The sequence below is a fragment of the Zootoca vivipara genome, chromosome 10, assembly GCF_963506605.1.
Source record: "Zootoca vivipara chromosome 10, rZooViv1.1, whole genome shotgun sequence".
Classification (NCBI taxonomy): domain Eukaryota; kingdom Metazoa; phylum Chordata; class Lepidosauria; order Squamata; family Lacertidae; genus Zootoca; species Zootoca vivipara.
In genome coordinates, this window is record NC_083285.1 from 51,659,950 (window position 1) to 51,681,158 (window position 21,209).

Consider the following 21,209-nt stretch of genomic DNA (forward strand, 5'->3'; position numbering starts at 1 on the left):
AGAAAGGATGGGGAACCTGGATACCCCTTCTGATGTTGCTGAACTACAGCCCTCATCATCCCTGACCATTGGCCACACTGGCAGGCGCTGATGGGAGTTGGAGTCCAACAACAGCTAGAGAGCTGCAGGTTCCCCAACCCATGGTGCAGGATATCAGCAGAAGGGTATTCCCCCCCCCTGTTTAGTTCCTAATTTCTCATCATACGGAATAAGACGATTGATTCAGATAGCACAGGGGGTGGGGAATCTTGGGTCCAGGGGCCAAATGCAACCCTCTGGGCTTCTCCATCTGGTTCTTGGGGCTCTCTCCAAGCCAGACTCCTCGCTTGTTCTGCTTCATACCTTGGATGTTCCTGAGCTAGAAGCTGGTTGGCTCTGTTTTGGCCAAAAGGGCACAGAGCCCTTTATTAAAACAGCAACTTTCTTGGTTGTGTTCTGTGCGGGTTAGTTTGTAGGCTGGAAGACTCTTTGGCCTCTAGAATGTAAGAACGCAAGGAGAACCTGCTGGATCAGGTCAGTGGCCCACCTGGAATAGCATCCTGTTCCCTCAGTGGCCACCTAGATGCCCATGAGACACCTTCACAAGAGCACTCTCCCCTCTGGTGGTTTTTCAGAACCGTTCCTGCCTCTGCATCGTGTGTTGGCATATGTATTCTACAAAGAGCAGCCACTTAAGACTGACCACTTGCACAGGCTGTGAGAAGGTGAAGGTAAACTGTCTGGGGAAGGGGGTCATAGCTGTGTGGCAGAATATAGATCTGTGGCCTGCTCAGTGTTGTTGCATCTGAGCTGCCAGTAGTCCCAGCCAATGGTCAGGAATAATGGAAGCTGTAGTTGAACACCATCTGGCAGGCCACAGCTTCTGCTTTACATGGAGAAATTCCCCAGGTTAAATCATCTTGTCTACATATAATTACTGTTTGTTTTCAGGGAGTCCCCCCCCCCAAATGCACAACATATTTACATTAATTACATCGGAAACATTGACAGAACTATAACATTGCAGTGTGCAGCTTTGAACAGTGTGAAGGGAGGCAAGCGAGAGGCAGAGTTTTACATGCAAACAGGGCCAGTTATTCCACGCTCATCGGAAAAAGCTCAAGAGAGAATGTATATAAATAGTAAGTGCAACCAGAACTTCCAAATGAGTGGCAGCTGCCCAGCACCTCTCTGCCCAGCTACATAATCATACATCTTTTAAACAGAAAAAGATGAATGCCATTTAATACAAACTTGCTAAAGGTCATGTGAGCACAGTTGAAATTTTGCTTGCGAAAGGATCAGAAATGCAAACACCCTCACACCCTCTGGCCTAGCATTTCAGAATGTGTTTCATGATGTGAAAACCAGCCTTCAGCCGGCTGCTATAATCTTGGCTTTGGGTAGAGCTCTTGATAACATTGGCACCCTTGTCATCTTCTTGAGATAGGAAATGTCACATCTGCACTTTTTGAGGAGGCAGCACTTTTGTTGTTGAATTGTTTGTCGTTTAGTCGTGTCCAACTCTTCGTGACCCCATGGACCAGAGCACGCCAGGCACTCCTGTCTTCCACTGCCTCCCGCAGTTTGGTCAAACTCATGTTCGTAGCTTCGAGAACACTGTCCAACCATCTCGTCCTCTGTCGTCCCCTTCTCCTAGTGCCCTCCATCTTTCCCAATATCAGGGTCTTTTCCAGGGAGTCTTCTCTTCTCATGAGGTGGCCAAAGTATTGGAGCCTCAGCTTCACGATCTGTCCTTCCAGGGAGCACTCAGGGCTGATTTCCTTCAGGATGGATAGGTTTGATCTTCTTGCAGTCCATGGGACTCTCAAGAGTCTCCTCCAGCACCATAATTCAAAAGCATCAATTCTTCAGCGATCAGCCTTCTTTATGGTCCAGCTCTCACTTCCATACATCACTACTGGGAAAACCATAGCTTTAACTATACGGACCTTTGTCGGCAAGGTGACGTCTCTGCTTTTTAAGATGCTGTCTAGGTTTGTCATTGCTTTTCTCCCAAGAAGCAGGCGTCTTTTATTTTCGTGACTGCTATCACCATCTGCAGTGATCAAGGAGCCCAAGAAAGTAAAATCTCTCACTGCCTCCATTTCTTCCCCTTCTATTTGCCAGGAGGTGATGGGACCAGTGGCCATGATCTTGGTTTTTTTGATGTTGAGCTTCAGACCATTTTGTTGACCATTTTGTTGTTGAATACTTGCATGTAAAGTCTAGGTAAAACTAGGAGGGCTGGACCTTCCACTAGGCTGAAGGGGTGGATGCCTCGGGCAGGATGCTGGGCTTTGTGTGGCTGCATAGTCCCGTCCCCCTGTATCCGCTGTGGTGTTCCCATCCTTATGACCTTCTGCTCTGGTTATTGCTGATCAGGCTGCCTACCTCCTCTAGTTCCTTTTTCACTCCAGCAGGCGCTGCAGCTATGTGTGCATGACACTGCTCACGTGTTATGATGCATTTGCCTGAGTGGGCTGGAAACAAGAGCTACATTGACGGGGCAGCAAGAAGCAGAAAGGTTCATGTATCATGTGGCTTGCTCTGTGCTCCCTTAGTTAGCCTGCAGACCTAAGATGCGGTGGAGGCCACAGCATGGGCCTTGAAGTTGTCCATTGACACTTAGCACCTGGGCAGCAGACAGAGCAGGCAGACAGCTTACAGTCTTCCACATTATGAGGAAATGTACTGTATTGCTATTTAAATTGCAGCAAGGATTTATGTAAGGTGTGCAATTAAAAGGGATGGAAGAGCTCTGTTGCAACAAATCCATTTCTAAAAACCCTGGACTTTTTTGCAGTTAGGGAAGTGATAAGGAAATGCACTTCATAAGTGAATGATTTCAAAGAAAGACACAATCTAATCAGGACGGATCTTCATTGTGCTCCCCACAAACAAATCAGAAAGATCTCCACATAAACAAATTGGAAAACAGGTTGTCTGGAAGAGCCTTAGGACTATTCGCCAATGACATCACATAATCTGGGGATTGGGAAATGCGTATGGTAGGTAGGAGATGTTATGAAGACCAATTAATCAATGCTCTTCTAGGGTGGCTTTCCTCCTTCAAGGTGTACCGCATTGAAAGCTTGCAGAACTGGGTCATGTTTCTTGATTATACACCACCTTTCTGCCAGTGCATTCAAGGTAAATTATAATTTTTAGAAGCCATGTTTTGCAGTCTAATGCCATGGTGTGGAAGGAATAAAGGTGGAGAGGGAAGGAAGAAGAGGCAAACAAGCAAATGCAGCTACCAGCTCTTTCATAACAGTTACATAATGAACTAGTGGACTATTTGCTTTTGTTGTATGCACCCTTTGAAATGCACCTTGGAACAGAAAAAGGTGTCACTGTTATTCTTACAGAGGTACATCCAACTCCACCCTTCGGTTGAAGTTTACTTATGCCATTACTATCTTGCTCTCTCTTCCCACCCCACCTCCGTTTTCCTGTAATCTACACTTTACATGGGAGTCTTTTTTGTTGTGTACATGTTAAGTGTGTCCTGCCGAATGCTGTGAAGTATGTGGGGAGAAATGTGTCCGTACACATACAGGGACATGTCCCAGGGCTGACCCCAATCATTTTGCTGCCTGAGGCAGAGCACCAAATGGTGCCCTCGCCCCTTGAAGTCCAAGGTACATAGTACCAAAGGCCACCAAATTTGTTTTGGCTTCTGAGGCAGAAAATCCCACAGCTGCTTTCCCCTGTCCCTGTCAAGACAAAATACAGCAATGATAAATTAAATAGCTTACAATTTCCTGCCCGTTCGTGATGCCTGAGAAAGCTGCCCCACTGAGACGAACAGTAGGGCTGGCCCCATTACATGCTGGGAAACTGTGGTTTGATAGACATGGGTCCCTTGTATGTTTATTTAGTAAGTCCCTCACTTTTGTGAGTCCATGCCATGGTTTCCCCCACTTTGTTGTTTTCAGCAAACCACATCCTATTTATCTGGCTGTGGGTGGGTGGAAGAAGGGGATATACCATGTTAAGAGGAGGAAGGTTCTATGTCCTGAAAACATGGTTAATGAGGTACAAAAGTGAAGTGAATTGCTATGAGTTCTAGTATGGGTCCTGCTTGTGGGCTTTCTATGGATGCCTGCTTGGCCACTGTGAGAACAGGACACGGGACTAGATCACTGCCTGATCTACTGGTAGCAGGGCTATCCTTACAGACAGGCCCAGATTTAGGTTTGACGAGGCCCTAAGCTACTGAAGGTAATGGGACCCTTTATATGTCCTGCTGTCCTTTGTCAATAACAAATTGTCCCTGTTTTTTGTGTTGAATATATGCTGCATGGTAATTTATGGACTTAATATGTATCTAAAGCCATTTGCACATAACAAAATATGCATTTAATCACTGTATGTTTTATTTTGTTTTTTATCTTATATTTTGGAAATGTACATCCAATTTTTTTTCTTTAATTTTTTGGGGGGCCAAGAGAGTGGGGCCCCAAGCTACCGTATAGCTTGTTTAGCTTATATGCAAATCTGACACTGCTTACAGATCTATGAGTCTGTGGGGGGAGTTATCTTTAGCAGGAGGAGGAATAATGGGCATGGTTGCTCAGAGTCCTGTGAGTCCAGGGGAGCCTGGACTTCTTAACTTGCTTTCCAAATTCTTATCAGTCACTTTTTACATCTCCTAACATAACTTTGACTTGTCCTGAGTTTTTCAACTACCCAAATGTTCTTTTTATGTGCCCATATATTCCTCCCTCGCCCCCGCGTTTTGGATCTGGCTTCCCCTCCCACACATTTTCCTTTTCTTTTCTTTTCAGCTCTGCTCTGATGTTTGCTTTCTCAAGAAAAGAGAACTTTGCTCCCAGTTCCCTATAAAGCAATCAATCCGGTTCCAGAGAAACTCAGTCACAACTGGGTCCCGGGTTTTGAGCTGCAAGAAAAAATCATAACCCATTTCCTGTCCCCTCCCTCCCATCTCCAGTTTAAGAGGTTAATTTCCCCGGGGTCTACTTTCAAGGCTTTATTTTTATTTTGCTCCTCCAAAAGCAGGCGGGGCTTTCCCCAAAGCTGTTGTCTTGTCGCTAGGTCATTGGCTGCGGCGCACGCTACGTTCCGAACGTTGCCGGTCCCTCGGAGCGGCTGGAACATCCAGGGCGGAAGGCTATTGGTCAGGGACAGAGAGGGTCGAGGGAGGCGGGGTGGGGGAAAGAGGGCCTTTCCCCTGCGTGACGTAATCGGGACTTCCCCGCCCACATTCCACAGCTGGGGAAGTGTAGGAAGCGGCTGTGGAATGGGGAGGGTGGAAGAGGCAGGGAATCGGATTCTGGATTCTGATTGGGCACTCGCCTTCGAAGTTCCCGAGCTTGCCTTCGGTGATTGGCCAGAGTGGGGGAGGGCGGAGCCAAGACTCTGGTGGGGGCTGGAGGGAAGGCAGCAGCTGGTGGCAGTTTGGGGTTTCAAGAGATCTGGGAAAGGTTTCTGCCAGATAGAAAACGGAGGTCTTGCTCGAAAGCAGATGCGTGCCCGAGATCTAGGACGACATATGGTTGCAAAAGTAGCTGGCTCTTGCATTTATTTATTTATTTTGCTAGTTGTAGATTGGCGAGTGTCTGACATTTTCAGTTATATTATTATATAGCTTCTATTTTATTCCTTTTCTAAGGAAGTGAGGCGCACAAAGGCAGGGGGCGTCGTCGTTTCCCCCCTTCTTTTAGCCTTATGGCACAAGTTTGTTTTCTGTGATCGTTCCGAGGTGCTCCAAGAGTGCATATCCCCCCCCCCTTTTCTTGGTATCGCTGAGGTTCGAAATGGCCATGGATGGGCTGGAAAGCGGGGAGCAGAACCTGTTGCACTGGGACCGAAAGCTGAGCGAGTTGTCTGAACCGGTGGACTCTGATGCCCTCCTCTACAGCACGGTGAGGACACAGTCAAACACTGGACGGTGGTAGTGGTGGAGGAAGGCATGGAAAAATGGGGCGGCACAACTTTATTCTGAAACTTTATTCTGTTGGTTTGCTGATGCAGTTATCCACTCTTTAAGAAAACCACAGTGTTTTTTTTAAAAAAAAGTAACTTGGAGGTGGGGCTTACTCTGTGGGTGGAAGAAAAAGTTTTGGCTGGTGCACATCTGGCTTCAGAAAGTCACCCTGCTATTACCGGTAGCAACCCCTTCCTGGGCTTTCATTATGTAGGAGGAGTCTGTTTTTTCTTGGAAAAAAGTTATGTTGAGCTCATATGAAATTGGCATATCTTGTACTTTGTCTCTCCACCTCCCCACTCCCTTTCATGACTTAGGTTTTCCTCCCTCGGTTTTCAAAAAGAACATTCAGCTCTGTCTGCTCATAGGTGTTAGTATAAGTGCCAGGTGCTGTCCGCTGTAGAGCAAGTGAAGAGATCTCAAAACAGCTATATGGTTTTTTTTTATAAAAAAAATGGTGGAGAGCCTGGAGTTTGGAATTTCAGAAAGGGGGGAATTAGGAGCTGCTGACGCAAGGAGAAAATACTTTGAAGGGTTATCTGTGTTTCTTGGTGCAAATCTAATTACTGCCCACAAGGCCTGTTTGGACCCGCATACATATATGTGTGTGTGGTTTAAGTGTGGTGATTCCTATTTCTTCAGAAGTGCTTGTTACGAAACTTTTGATTGGACTCTTTCCTGTTTCTGCACATTAAGAGGTTCCTATTAAGAGTTGTCAGCAAGAAAATAGCAGTCTTTCTGAGAACTGCAATAACGGTCTCATTCTTTGGGCAGCATTCCAAGCTCTGAAACGTTTGCAGACCTGGTTTCTGGTGTTCCCTTTGCCCGGTCTGCTCTTAGTTTGCTGAAAGGAAGTAAATGGCCATGCATCCAAAGAATATTTATGGTGGTTCTGCAATGGTAGCCATGAAAGCAAGTAAGAGATAATCAGTGCTTTGGGCCAGATGTTGGAGGTTTTTTCTTTTGCTGGAAAGTGTGCACCAGTAACTTTATCCAAACACAGTCTCTACACATACAACTTTATCCCCCAGACTGCTGGAGAAAAAGGAGATCTATTTGAGCAAGCAAAGTTGGTGGTGTGTGCATCTTTTTCTGTTACCATCTCACTTTTGTTTTTAGAATGCTTGGCACTTCAGGCAAGAATGACTTGGAGCATGTGCAAAGTTTCTCCCCACTGTAAAAAAACCTGAGTTTTTTTTAGAAGGAAAACGCATCTGAGGAGAAAGCATTTTGAAATGTGCAGAATGCTTTTCCCTCCTTAAGAAGAGATCAACTTTTTAAAAAAGTCAGAGGGAAAAGTGTCTCCACCCACTGTGAGGACATAACATTTTAAAAACAGTCTCCAAGTTGCACTGTCTGCACGCACAGTTCATATTCCCTAAAACACATGTTTAGGGGAGCTTTTAATGTTTAATAGATTATTGTATTTTAATGTTCTGTTGGAAGCTGCCCAGAATGGCTGGGGAAACCCAGCCAGATAGACAGGGTATAAATAATAATAATAATAATAATAATAATAATAATAATAATAATAATAATGTTGTTGTTATGTTCACTTATATACTAATGCATTTCCACATGGCACATGTCCTATCCATCCAGACTAGCATGGTGTCTGAGAGAGCAACAAGCCCCCCTGCATTTCACAGAGAGAATTCCCCTAGCTCTCTGACACACAACACCCCACCTCTCAATATCCTGGGGTGAGGGGTATCCAAAATATTAGAGGAGGCTAAGTTTCCCTGGCCCTGATTGTTTACGCTTTATTTCTGCTGGTGAAAAGATCTGTGCTGCCCCAAAGCAAGCATACCCTTGTATCAAGCCTAGGTATTTCAACAGAAAATGGTGCTTCATCTAGTTTTTGGCATCAGATGGTACTCTTGCCATGCAAGCCCATGTGGTTGATTTGGGACTGCAGAGTCTGGTTACACGCTTCACACAGTAGCGTTCCTGGCAACACTTGGCAATGGCATGGACACTCCCCATTGCAATTAAACCAAAGTACCTAATAAGGGGTTCTAGATGTGATAGCCTCAGTGCAGCTCAGCAGTCAAGAGGCAATTAAGTTCAACCACTTTCTCTGCTTACGGCATTAATTCTTGGAGCTCAGGATGCCAGTCTTTGCTGTCCTAGACTTAACGTTTTAGAAGTGTGGCTGGCTCAATGTGTGATCTGTAATGGGGTATATTGAAATTAATTTCAGCTGGGCTTTATCAAGGACGTTCTTTCAGTGCATCCATGGCAGGTTTATTTTCCAGGTGCTAGCACAGGGGTTTAATTAATTAATTGATTGATTGATTAAATTTGTTACCCATCCTTCCCTGGTTACAGTTTAAAATCCAGAATTAAAGATGGTTAAATACAGTTACAGGAATATTATGCAAAATAAAAAAAATTCCTACAGTAGCACCTTAAAGACCAACTAAGTTTATATTTTGGTATGAGCTTTCGTGTGCATGCACACTTCTTCAGGAATATTATGGGTCCTGAAAACACACACCTGAGGTGTGTAAAGAGTTGATTCTTTAGCATTTCCTGAAAGAGGTACAGTGATGAAGCCAGATGCACCTCTGTGCGGAGGGTAGCCATGGCGATGCTCTCCAGATGTTGTTGGACTGCAACTTCCATCACCTTGTGCCATGGCCCACCTGCTGGGGCTGGTGGGCATTGGGAAGCAAGCCAATAATAACTAGCAGGGCTGGATTTAGATTTGATGAGGGCCTAAGCTACTGAAGGTAATGGGGCCCTTTATATGTCCAGCTGCCCTTTGTCAACAACAAATTGTCACTGTTTTTTGTGTTGAGTATATGCTGTGTGGTCATTTACAGACCCAATAGGTATCTAAAGCCATTTGCACATGTTGTCCATGTAGAATGTAGGCACCCTATATATAAAAATGAGCAAACCAGTGGTATTTTAGGGAGCAGGGTAGCAAGCGGGGCCCATTGCTTACATCATAGGAGCCTATACAACACAAAACACTTGCTGAATGTAGGTTTGCTTTTATTTGTTTTTTAATCTTATATTTTATAAATGAACATCCAGTTTTTTTATTTACATTTTTTGGGGGCCCTCAAGAGAGTGGGGCCCTAAGCTATAGCTTGTTTAGCTTATACAGTGGTACCTCGACTTACGAACGACTCGACAACCGAATTTTTCGACTTACGAATGGGGCAAATGGCTGCACGCTTACAAATTTCTCGACATCCGAACGGAAACCGTGGCGGTTTTAGATAGGGTTTTTCCGACTTACGAATTTTTTGATGGGGTTGCTTCAACTTACGAATTTTTCCGTTTCCAGTGCATTCCTATGGGAAATTGCCTTTCCAATGGCGCTTTTCGACTTACGAATTTTTCAACCTACGAAGGTGCCTTCGGAATGGATTAAATTCGTAAGTCGAGGCACCACTGTACATAAATCCGGCACTGATGTTGGGGCACCTTGTGCTAGTGTGACCTAGGATGAGACTATGCACATAAGCATCTGTCCTGCTTCCCCGTGGTTTCCATTGAGCTCTGTGGGGTAAACCGGCTATGATTTGAGATATTCTGGAGAGAAGGTGGGAGGGGAATGAAGCTCACATGTCCAGGGTATGTTTAGTACGCATCTCATGCGATCCCTTTACTTTCTCCCCATATTCACTTCTGTTGAAAGGGATTTAAATACCAGCCCTCAGGGCAACATTGCAGAGGATGCAAAGCCTGTGTGCCACCATTCTTAGCATTGTATTCCCTCCCCTGCATGTCTCATTCTGCCCTCCTGGCAGAAATGCAGTACAGTGGTACCTCGGTTTATGAACACAATTGGTTCTGGAAGTCTGTTCATAAACTGAAGCGTTCATAAACTGAAGCGAACTTTCCCATTGGAAGTAATGGAAAGTGAATTAAACCGTTCCAGATGGATCTGCGGAGTACTCAACCTGAAGCATACTTAACCCGAAGCATGGGTGTAATTGGTTCCGGAAGTCTGTTCATAAACTGTAGCAAACTTTCCCATTGAAAGTAATGGAAAGTGAATTAATCCGTTCCAGATGGGTCCGCGGCGTTCGTAAACCGAAAATTCGTAAACCGAGGTGTTCATAAACCGAGGTTCCACTGTATCTCAGTCCTACTCCTCTGTGGTCTTTCTAAGAGGGAAGCTCTCCCAATGCACACACCTTGCCTATCAAAATGGCAGGGGTTTCCTCAAGCGAAGTAATGATGAAATTGCATCATTGATAGAAAACCTGCTTTGCTTGTAGAGCTTCTTATATTCAGTCAGTACGTTTCCGGGCACAATTCAAAGTGTCGGTGCTGACCTTTGAAGCCCTAAATGGTCTCGGCCCAGTATACCTGAAGGAGCGTCTCCACCCCCATCATTCTGGCCGGACACTGAGATCCAGTACCGAGGGCCTCCTGGCGGTTCCCCCATTGCGAGAAGCCAAGTTACAGGGAACCAGGCAGAGGGCCTTCTTGGTAGTGGTGCCTGCCCTGTGAACGCCCTCCCATCAGGTGTCAAGGAAATAAACAACCATCTGATGTTTAGAAGACACCTGAAGGTAGCCCTCTTTAGGGAAGTTTTAAATGGCTGATGTTTTCTCGTGTTTTTTATATTCTGTTGGGAGCTGCCCAGAGTGGCTGGGGAAACCCAGCCAGAGGGACGGGGTACAAATAATAAATTATCATCATCATCATCATCATCATCGATACCCTAATTTAGGGAAAGTCCAGACACAAACAAATGTTTTAGCTTTTTTTAAAAATAGAAAGTTCCCAAAGTGGTTGAGCGGGGGGCGGGGAGACTGCAATTTTTCTGTTATGTTGCCGAAGACCCAGGAAGAAAATTCTCCCCCGGATGTCACGTCCAACCTTGAAATACCAGACGTATGGCAACCCTGCCGTAATTAGAAGGAGCAGATTATGGGAAACGCTTCTGCCTGAAATGCTGGGGAGCTCTGCTGTGCAGAGTAGATCATTGTGGGCTTCTTGAAATGAAAACAAAAATCTATTGCTGTTTTTAGAATTTATATACCAACACTCTGAGTCAGCTTCTGACTTCCTAACCCAGAGATCAGACACATTTTGCTAGCCCTGATAAACTACTTGGTGTCCCCCCACCCTCTTTCCACTTTTCTGGAAATACATGGAAGCTGATAATTGTTTTCAGCTGTATCCGAGATATGAGGTGGAAATATTCCCTAGCTCTATACCAAGTGCACCACCTCTAGATGTTTTGGACTCCAACTCCCATCGGCCCCAGCCAGCATGGCCAGAGGTCAGGAATGATGGGAACTGGAGTTCAGCATCTGGAGCGCACCATGTTGGCTACATCTGCTCTAGCGCATCAGAAATTTTTCCTGCATGAATTGTTCTAACTTGCATAGGATTCTCCTCGCCAAAGAATAAACCACAACAGTGAGATGAATTAAAATTCATTGTCAGATTCCAGTTTGGTTAGTTTCTAGTGCTATCATTGTCTTCTGTATTGCAATTCCTTGCAATTAATTCCTTGCAATTCTTGCAAATTCCTTGCAATTAATTCCTTGCAAAAAACATAAAACTGTCAGATATTATTCTCTTCCTCTGTCACTTGAAGCTTCTCATTTTACCTTGCATAATGTATTTTTGTGGAACGACTTGGAGGCAGGGGCATATTCTGTGGGGTCTTCTGCTTGTGAGTTGGCAAGGGCATTAGCAGCAGGAAATTCTACTAAACTCTGTTTATTGAAGAACTGGTTGGGGAGGTGTTGCCTTCCAGCATAATATTAATCCCCTAGAATTCCCCTCTACATTTTCATTAGACTTTCAAATGCTGGAATGCAAACCCACAAATGTTGGTTGTTGTTGTTTTTTGTTTAATTCCTGCTAAATAGTTTTATCATCCATAACCCACACAGCTAGCCTATTAGCGGGAGAAGCATTTGGTTGTATGTATATTATCCTCATTATTATTTTTTGCTGTTAACAATCTACCCTAGCACCTCAGGATATAACAAAATTGCTAACACTTTTAAAAGTCACATACGAAAATGAAAATTGTTGTGTGTGGTTGTTGTTTTTTTAAACCCACAAAATCCAAACAAGACCCTGAATCTTAGCTTCACCTTCTTTCCCACTATCAACTTCATTTTGACCACAACAACTGCTGTTTCAGGAATAATAATATAATAATTAGAATTAGAATTGTAGGTAAAGACCCCTGGACAGTTAAGTCCAGTTGAATTTGACTATGGGGTGCGGCGCTCATCTCCGCTTTTAGGCTGGCAATGGGAAACCCTGACGGAAGCCAGAGCGCACAGAAGCGGCGTTGTAGAATTGTAGATTTGGAAGGGACCATGAGGGTCATTTAGTCCAACCCGCTGCAATGCAGGAATCTCAACTAGATCGTAATAAAATCATAGAATTGCAGAGTTGGAAGAGCTATTGGTTGCTATTATTGCAACAAACCAATCTGAGTTCCTGTGTCTGGAGTCTGAACATTGAGTTTGCACCAAAACTCTGGCAATTGGCTCATGTGAAATACTTTAAAACTCTAGGTACAGGTAGGTAGCTGTGTTGGTCGGCCGTAGTCGAAACAAAATAAAAAAAATCCTTCCAGTGGCACCTCAGAGACCAACTAAGTTTGTCATTGGTATCTGAAGAAGTGTGCATGCACACGAAAGCTCATACCGATAACAAACTTTGTTGGTCTCTAAGGTGCTACTGGAAGGAATTTTTTTTTTTGTTTGTTTCGACTTTAAAACTCTGTCTTTAGCTGATTCTCAAGTGCCAGAGAATCCAGCATTTCTCCTTGGTGAATAGACACCTTGTTTTCTCAGCAGCTGCACATATTTGCGAGCCTCTGGAAAGGTAATCTGAAGAGCATTTGCAAGTTGCTCTGAATAGAGCCAATCTTCTAATTCCCCTTGACAGGTGAACCAAAAGTGAAGAAAGAAAGTGAGGGGCAGCGTTGACAGATAACCACAAATCAGGCCTCTCTGCTGACTCTGCTTTCCGAATCGAACTTCGGATAGGGATGGAAGCAGTATGAAACACCTGGTATGAAGCACAGCTGCTTCAGTCGCAAGACACTGGCCTGAATCCAGGTAAAATTAGTCACCGCTGTGCCTCATGGAAGCCAGTGGAACAAAGTTAGTTGTGATGACAAGAACTGAACAGTGCAATCCTGTGCACGTCTACTTAGAAGTAATCCCCATTGAGTTCAATGGGACTTCCCCAACATCCTTTTGACTGGCAAGTTCGATATAGAGAATACCCTCCTTTTTAAAAATCTGTAATTATGCAAGAAAAATAAAGGAGCAGCTTGTCTTTAAACCCTGTTATCTTTTACAATGTTGATCCTTTACAGGACCACTTAGTTGGTCAACCAATGTCAACATATTGACAGGGGTGGAAATGTCTGTTGCTTCATTGCTTGCAGGCAAATTTAAAAGGCAGGTTACTCTAACCAGGAACTTGGAAATGTCAACAGCTTACCTGAGCATTTGAGTCAACCTCTTCCTCGAGTTGTGGTTTTTATCCGCCCTCTTCTCAAGCAAACCTGCTGTTCTGCAGTTTGTAGGAGATACATAAAAAAAAGAGAGGTGTAATGTTGGAGGAGAACTGAGGGGGAATTTAGCAAACTAGCCAATATAACTTGACTGTGATAATCTTTCCATTTATACATTTTTTAAATATTTTTTCCTATTTGCAGATTTAACGAGGAAAGGAGGAAAAAAAGGATAAAATTAAATAAGAGAAGGAAAACAAGCCAAAATAATAATATACAAACAATAGCAGTAGACCACCATCAGTTTACATTGCAGATACAATGACCACCAGGACACAAATCTTAAAATTAAATATGTAAGTTAATATAAGCCCTCCAGTTTTTGCTTTTTTGCCATATAGAAAATGGACTTGTACAAAAACCTGTTTTAAGAAAATAGATAACTAAAGAGACAGCCAGTTCACCTGTTGCATGAGGAGAAAGGCAAGACTAGGCAGGCCTCTTCTCTATTTTACCCACACCCTGTGGCTGCTTTTAACTTTACAAATGAAACGAGACTGGAAAGGTTAGGTTGTTAATCTCCTGCCAATTTGTCCAGTTGCACCATAAGAAAGGAGTATACAATTTAAGATGGTACAAGGGCGGATTATTTTAGTTCCTTATTCATGGCCAACACAGTATTTCTCTTCCCAACCTTTTTTTGTTTATCTTTGGACTGCTGGGTTGCATTCATGTTTGTTTCTGGTATTTGTATATCAAACAATTTTTGTGTCAAAGGAGCAAAGGTTTAAGCTGGAATGACAAATGGGGGAACATAAAATACCTGTACTTCTTGAATTTTAGACGCTCTCCTAGTGTCAATAGGCAGGGAGTTCTGAAGTGTAGGTGCTGCCATACCAATAGATGCAATTTCCTCCAACTGCAGTTGATTGAAGTGGTTGACTGGGCATTTATTGCAGTAAGGCGATCCTGCAAGTAAACATGTTTTTACATATGTTGGAAGCTGCTCAGAGTGGCTGGGGCAACCCAGTTAGGTGGGCTGGGTACAAATAATAAGATTATTATTACAGTATTAGGTATACACGATGGTTGCATAGTAATCTTGGGACCCACACATAAACCTCTCTCGACCTGACCTACCTTTCAGGGTTGGTGTAATAATAAAAGAAAGGAAGAGGATTGTATGCATCACTCTGAACTCCTTGGAGAAAACAGTGGGAGGAAAACAAACTGTATTTTGGTCAAAGGAGTGTACGTAATTGGGATGAGGATGGCAAGAAGTCCATGGTTCAGATTCCAGCAGGCCACATGGCTTTCCTTGCTGTGTTTTTTTCACCTAAAGTTCAGAGTTGAGATCATTCTTGGGGATGAGCTGGGGAAACTTTGAGCTCCCCTTATCTCCCTTCAGATAAATTACTTGGAAAGAGCAGTGAAGTCTAAACACCCACTTGCTTTGACTTTGCTTTCCTGTTTCCTAATGAAAATGTTCAGCCCTGCGATAAGCTCTTCAGATAAACCTTACCTTATCTAGTGAGTGGCTTTTCTATGTCTTTCTGAAGCTGCTGTTGAGAATCTGGTTTGTCGCCTTGCCCCCCTTTTTTGCACACAGCTCGGGGTATTTTATATGCACACTGAAAAACAACAACAACAACAAACGACTCCATCTTCAAACTTAGGGGAATGAGGCATGTGTATACATTGCTTTGCAGGAAATTAACATGTCTTGATATCCCCAAATTAGCCACCTTATTTATTGCAAATATTTATATAACCAGACTATCTAGCTCAGTATTGTCTGACTGGCAGTGACTTGCCAGGGTTTCAGGTAGGGGACATTCCCAGCCCTACCTGGTAATGTCGGGAAATGAACCTGGGACCTTCTGCATGCAAGGAAAATGCTCTCTCCCACTCCATATGAAGAGCTGCTAACACATGAGTGGGGTGCTGGCCCCAGTTCTGATGATCCTCCACTGGTTTCTTCCTGCTACCGCTGTGTGTTTGAGGCAGGGGCTGACCGTAGGCTCCTCCATGTGATCTGGAGCCCTTTGTGAAGATGCAAATTCAGCCAGTTCCCCTTCACAACTTTGCTGAAGTACAGAAGTTGTCAGGGTGGTGGGCACAGCTGTGTTTCTTGCCTGTGTGTGTATGTGCCGGGAATGCAAGGGGGTGATCCTAGACCCTCTCCAATTGGAGACCTAATGGGTGAATAGGGTTGAAGTCCAGAACATAAGAAACAACTACTGTGTGCCTTTGGGGGAGAGGTGAAGTCAAGCTGTCAGAAGGTTGCTGCTGTGGCTGTAGAGACCAATATGGAAGAGACAGGTTTGGTTGCAGCTGGGGCAGATGCACCATGGCGTTTCTTCTCTCTGCGCTCTTCCCAGCGGTCATTTTTCTTCTGCTCACTGCTACGGATAGAAGATGACATGACTGTCTGTCTGCAGGCACTGCGGTCATCTGCAAGGGGTTCCCATGTGGCAGGTTGATGTTGCCAGCCCTTGCGCATCACATTTGCAGACATCTTTGTAATGCAGAGATGATCTGCCAATTGGCCTGGTGCTACATATAAAAATTAAACAAACAAACAGCTTTTGCGATAGTGAACCTTTATCCCCCTCGGTTCATCCTAGAGGTGTGGCTCTGGAGACTCCCTAAAGCACTGTATGTAGCATCTTTCGTAATGCCAGTACAGTGGTATCTTGGTTTAAGAACAGTTTAGTTTATTCCTTCAGTAGCACATTAAAGACCAACTAAGTTTTTATTTTGGTATGAGCTTTCGTGTGCATGCAAGAAGTGTGCATGCACACGAAAGCTCATACCAAAATAAAAACTTAGTTGGTCTTTAAGGTGCTACTGAAGGATTTTTTTTCATTTTGTTTCGCCTCATACCAACACGGCTACCTACCTGTAACTAGCTTAGTTTATGAACAACTTGGATTAAGAACGCTGCAAACCTGGAAGTAGGTGTTTTGGTTTGTGAGCTTTGCCTTGGAATAAGAACATGTTTCGCTTCCTGTTGAGTGTGTTCCATTTGTAAATTGAGTCCCCCCCGCTGCTATGAGAAAGCACGCCTTGGTTTAAGAATGCTTTGGTTTAAGAACGGACTTCCGGAACGGATTAAGTTCGTAAACCAAGGTACCACTGTACATCGAACAGGGTATGTGCTTGTGTTAGCCAGAACTGAAACCAAGAAGGGCTGGTCACCATTTCTGAGAACGCAGGGAGGAGGAGAATACTACCGCAAAGGAAGAGCAGCCCTAAGATGTGGGGAAATGGTAAAAGGTATGTGGGAATCTCAGAGTGGGAGGTGCAGTCACTGAGAAGCCCTTCTCTTGGGTCCAATGACAGCACAGAATACCTGTCAGTGGGGCTGTGAAGAGAGTGTCTTGTAGCAGCTGTCGTTTTGAGACCATCTTCATGGGTAGCATTCATTCAGGAACAGCTGGAAATAGGCACTCCTTGCCTCTGATGCCACCTAGGCCTCCAGAGACAGAGATGGATCTAGGAACACCCCAGACTACAGGTATGTACCTGTTCCCTCAGGGGGAGTGTGACTGTCTATGGCAGGATGAGCCTAGCCATAGGCTAGCATGGGGATAGAGAAGAACTCCTGCCTAGCAATGATGGGCAAACCCAGAAGCTGACGCATTGCCTTTACCTGTTAATAAATCTTAACTCAGTTGGCAGTTTTCAGGAGACGTTCCCTTTTGTTGCTGGGAATTTTATGGGTGACCTTTTTGGCTGTCGTTTTCAGAGCTGCTCTGGGATGACTCACAAATGAAAGTAGGTTAATGCAGCACTCAAAGTCAGGGTGGTTCCCACTATCCCAATTCCTTCCCTTACCGGGGAAACAGGTGACTTTTTCAGGGGTTCCCAGAGTCGGAACTAAAACTGATGTGGTGACTTCTTGAGTGAAGTCATTGCATTAGCTCAGGGAGTTCTGCCCTTGAAATGGTTTATCATCCTCTACTTATCTGCTGTAGAGAGTTGAATTAAAACCCAGATATTGGGGGGGGGGGAGAGGAGAAGGAAAGGAAGTCCTGTTGAATAGATTACTTCCTCTAATTGGATAATTTTGTTGGGTACTGTCAGGGGGACTTCTTACAGGGAGCCTCCCCCCATCATCCTGACCAGCACTTCGCCCAGCGACAGCGTTAGCAGCGGGTCAGGGGGAAGCAGGATAGAGGAGGGAAGGCTCAGTGAGGCATCAGAGCCCTGGCAACGCTCTGGCCAACAAGTGGAGGAGGGACGGCTCAGGGAGGCGTCGGAGCCCAGGCATGGCTCCAGCCGGCAAAGGGAAGAAGGGGCACCGCTCCTTCTGGTGCCTGAATTGAAGTGCGCACCCAAACGTAGGGCTAGGGGGCGGTGTTTCGGGGTGCCCAGGTTATTATGCTGGCCCCAAAGCAAACGGGCGCCATTGCCGGGTTCTGAGAGTGACTAGGAGGTCATGTTTTCTGCTGTCTCTGCACTGTAAATAGTATGCACAATAAAGACAGAACGGACTGGAGCGTCTTTACTTGGGAGTAGGCGCAACAGCTCCCTGACCGGTACAATCCCCAGTTCTGTTAATTCCTCTTTTGTATTAACTAGCCACAGACACACCTCTGATAACAAAGGAGAAGCAGCAGCATTGGAAGAAGTTGCAGTGGCCTTTGGCCTTCCATGTTCATTGATCAATGTTTAGCACCAATAGGGTTTAAGCTTAGTTGGATATTTAAGAAGCCATTCAAAAAACAAACAGAAAAACCCAATCAAGAACATAGGAAGCCGCCTTACGCTGAGTCAGGCCACTGGTTTATAGAGGTCAGTATTGTCAGGACTTGATAGCAGCAGCAGCAGCAGCTCTGCAAGATCACAAGCAGGGTTTTCCCCAGTCCTACCAGGGATTGAAATTAAGATGGCAGGAACTGAATCTGGGGCCTTTACTTATGGGAACCAGGGGCTCTACCACTCAGCAACAGCTTTCTCCATTTCCCTTTTCTTCTGAGCAAGAGTACACAATTTATTTGGCCAGAAGGTCTTGTCTAGGCACTAAAAACATCATCATGATTATTATTTATTGAATTTATATACCGCCCTACACCTGGAGGTCTCAGGGCGGTTCACAGAACAAAATCAAAATTTAAAACCACCAAATATATAATCAAAAGAAAAACAACAACCCAATGACCCTCTCCCCCCAAAAAAATCATATGGTTGCCCTTAGGAGACCTTAGGGTTGTAAGGAAAACACGGGGGCTTAATTTGATCAGTAGAATGTTTGGTATCTGGTGGGCGGGGCTTGTGTGTTCTGCTCCGGAACTGGTCCTTCCCTTCAATGTGTTCCATTAAGAATGTCAGTTAAGAGCAAGCATAGGCAAACTCGGCCCTCCAGATGTTTTGGGACTACAACTCCCATCATCCCTAGCTAACAGGACCAGTGGTCAGGGACGATGGGAATTGTAGTCTCAAAACATCTGGAGGGCCGAGTTTGCCTATGCCTGGGTAGAGGGACCAACTGCCTCTTGTTTTCTTGCCTCACTTGCCTCATGTTGTTGTACTGTATTAGTTTATCTCATCATGTCATTCTGTTACAGTTTCCTTCATTATTGAAGCTTAGTTTACATTTACGTGAGCCACTTATTTTTCTCAAAAAAAGAAACTTCTGCTGAGGAAAGGTGTGGAATGTCCTGAATTGCATTACTGAGAGGATATTATTCCCAGTTTGCCAGGAGGATGGATTTTTATTAATTATCCCCCACCCTCCGCTCCGTTCCACAAGTTGGGTAGGTAATAAATCCATCAATAATAACCCCAGAACTCTGGGAGTTGCTTGAAGCTGACCTCTGTTTGGTTATCAGAATCCAGGCTTTTCAAGAAGTCCTTCAAAACCCTCTTGCTCTCCTCAGTGGGTCATAACCACGAAACCGCAATCTGGACTCCCAATTTGGTGGTGTTTTGAGGCGTATGGCTAATGGTTCTGAAGCTAGGAGGAACAGAAAGGGAGAGAGAGGAAACTCCCGTCAAATCCTCACTGAGGATGAATTTATGTTGTCTATTTTTAATGTGGCAGAAGCTTCAGAGTACAGTCATACCTCTGGTTACGTTCACTGCGGGTTGTGTACACCACGGGATACGAATGCAGCGAACCCGGAAGTACCGGAATGGGTTACTTCCGGGTTCAGCAATTCACACATGTGCAGATGCGCTGAATGATGTCACGCGCATGTGCAGAAGCGCCAAATCGTGCGGCGAGCATGCACAGATTCTGCACTTCAGGTTGCGCACTGCTCAGGTTGCGAACGGGGCTCCGGAACGGATCGCGTTCGCATCCAGAGGTACCACTGTATACATTTGTTTGAAGATTTTTTTTTTGAATTTGGGGCCAAATTTCATTTCAGACAGGACTGCCAGCATGCTGCCCTCTTCCAGGCGGTCAAAGGCCTTGAAGATGTCTAACGCCATGACTAAAATGAGGGCCTTGTTTAATTTTAAAGGCCCATGAAACTTCTTTTCATGCAGAAGGCCCCAGCTTCAGCCCCCAACATATTTAGGGCGTTTTGGGAAACACTGCAGACTTCCAAGCTGTAGTAGGCCATGCTGAGCTGAGTGGGCCAATGACCTGACTTGGCACCTGATAACTTCTGGTGTTCCTACGGGCATGAAATCCAGTGCTGGAAACAACCATTTTCCACTGAGGTGCTCTTAGAAGGCTTGGGGAAGAGAGTGAAAATTGGTGCGGTCATATTGTTTCACTTACAAACCAAACCAAACCTAGAGCAATGTGGCAGTCTTTCTGAGGAACATCTGCTTCTCTCATCTTGAGGTTAATTCTATCCGACTCAGCTGGTTACCTGTATCGGTTGTGTTTCTTTGTCCTGTTTCCAATAGCTAAAGTTTCCTTTCTCTATCACATGTTGTGTCTGCCTTGCCGTTTCCCCTTACAGCTGTGTTTGTCATCCCAGGAGTTTGAACGCAGACTTTCTGCATGGAGGGACTGGTGGCACTTGCTCCAAAGAGGTGGTTGGCTTTCATTTATAGTCTATAACAGGATGTGAATTGTTAGCATATCCATTCGTTATGTTTGGTTATGGAAAACCAACCAGTTATGTTTGGTTGTGGGAAAGATTTAGCTTTACTGGATGACAGAGAAATGATTACCGTATTTCTTTTCAAACTGATGCCCATGTAACAATTTGTCGTACAGTGGTACCTCGACTTCCGAATGCTTCGATCTCTGAAGGTTTCGACTTACGAAGTTTGCAAACCCGGAAGTATTTTCGCCCCGTGCGCGTTCTGCACCTGCGCAGAAGCGGTGCGCGCGTTCTGCACATGCGCAAAGTGCAAAATCGCGCTTCACGCATGCGCAAAATGGATGCTTCAACATCCGAAGGTTTCGACTTATGAAGAGCGCCGCGGAACGGATTGCCTTCATAAGTCGAGGGGAGGAGGAAGGATCTTGATATCAGATGGCTGGATTTTAAGCATTTGGGAAAGGTAATTTTAAGATAATCTACTTAGGGTAGGTAGACAACAGGATAATATTTTTATTGAAAAGTTGAGTCCTTTGCCATGTATTGATGGGGGTATAATAAAGCAAGAAAATGTTGAACCAGAGAGAGACAGACAGACAGACACACACAGAGAGAGAGATGGATAAAAGACAAATATAAAATTGTTAGGGACTGATCACACACATACACATATATCTACCGTCGTACCTTGGTTGACAAATGCCTTGCGACTTGAATGTTTTGGCTCCCGAATGCCGCAAACCCGGAAGTGAGTGTTCCGGTTTGCAAACGTTCCGTTCGACTTCCGAGGTATACCACT

General features: G+C 44.8%; 1 protein-coding gene across 2 annotated transcripts in view; it reads left to right on the plus strand.

Moving 5' to 3' along the window:
* Window positions 1-5,370: 5,370 nt before the first annotated feature.
* CREB3L2 (cAMP responsive element binding protein 3 like 2) overlaps window positions 5,371-21,209 on the plus strand; it is an 82,155-nt gene continuing 66,316 nt past the window's right edge. For both annotated transcript variants that reach the window (XM_060279940.1, XM_035126616.2), the window contains exon 1: window positions 5,371-5,870. In XM_060279940.1, coding sequence (XP_060135923.1) covers window positions 5,763-5,870 — 108 coding nt within the window. In that variant the 5' untranslated portion in view covers window positions 5,371-5,762. The remainder of the gene's footprint in view (window positions 5,871-21,209) is intronic.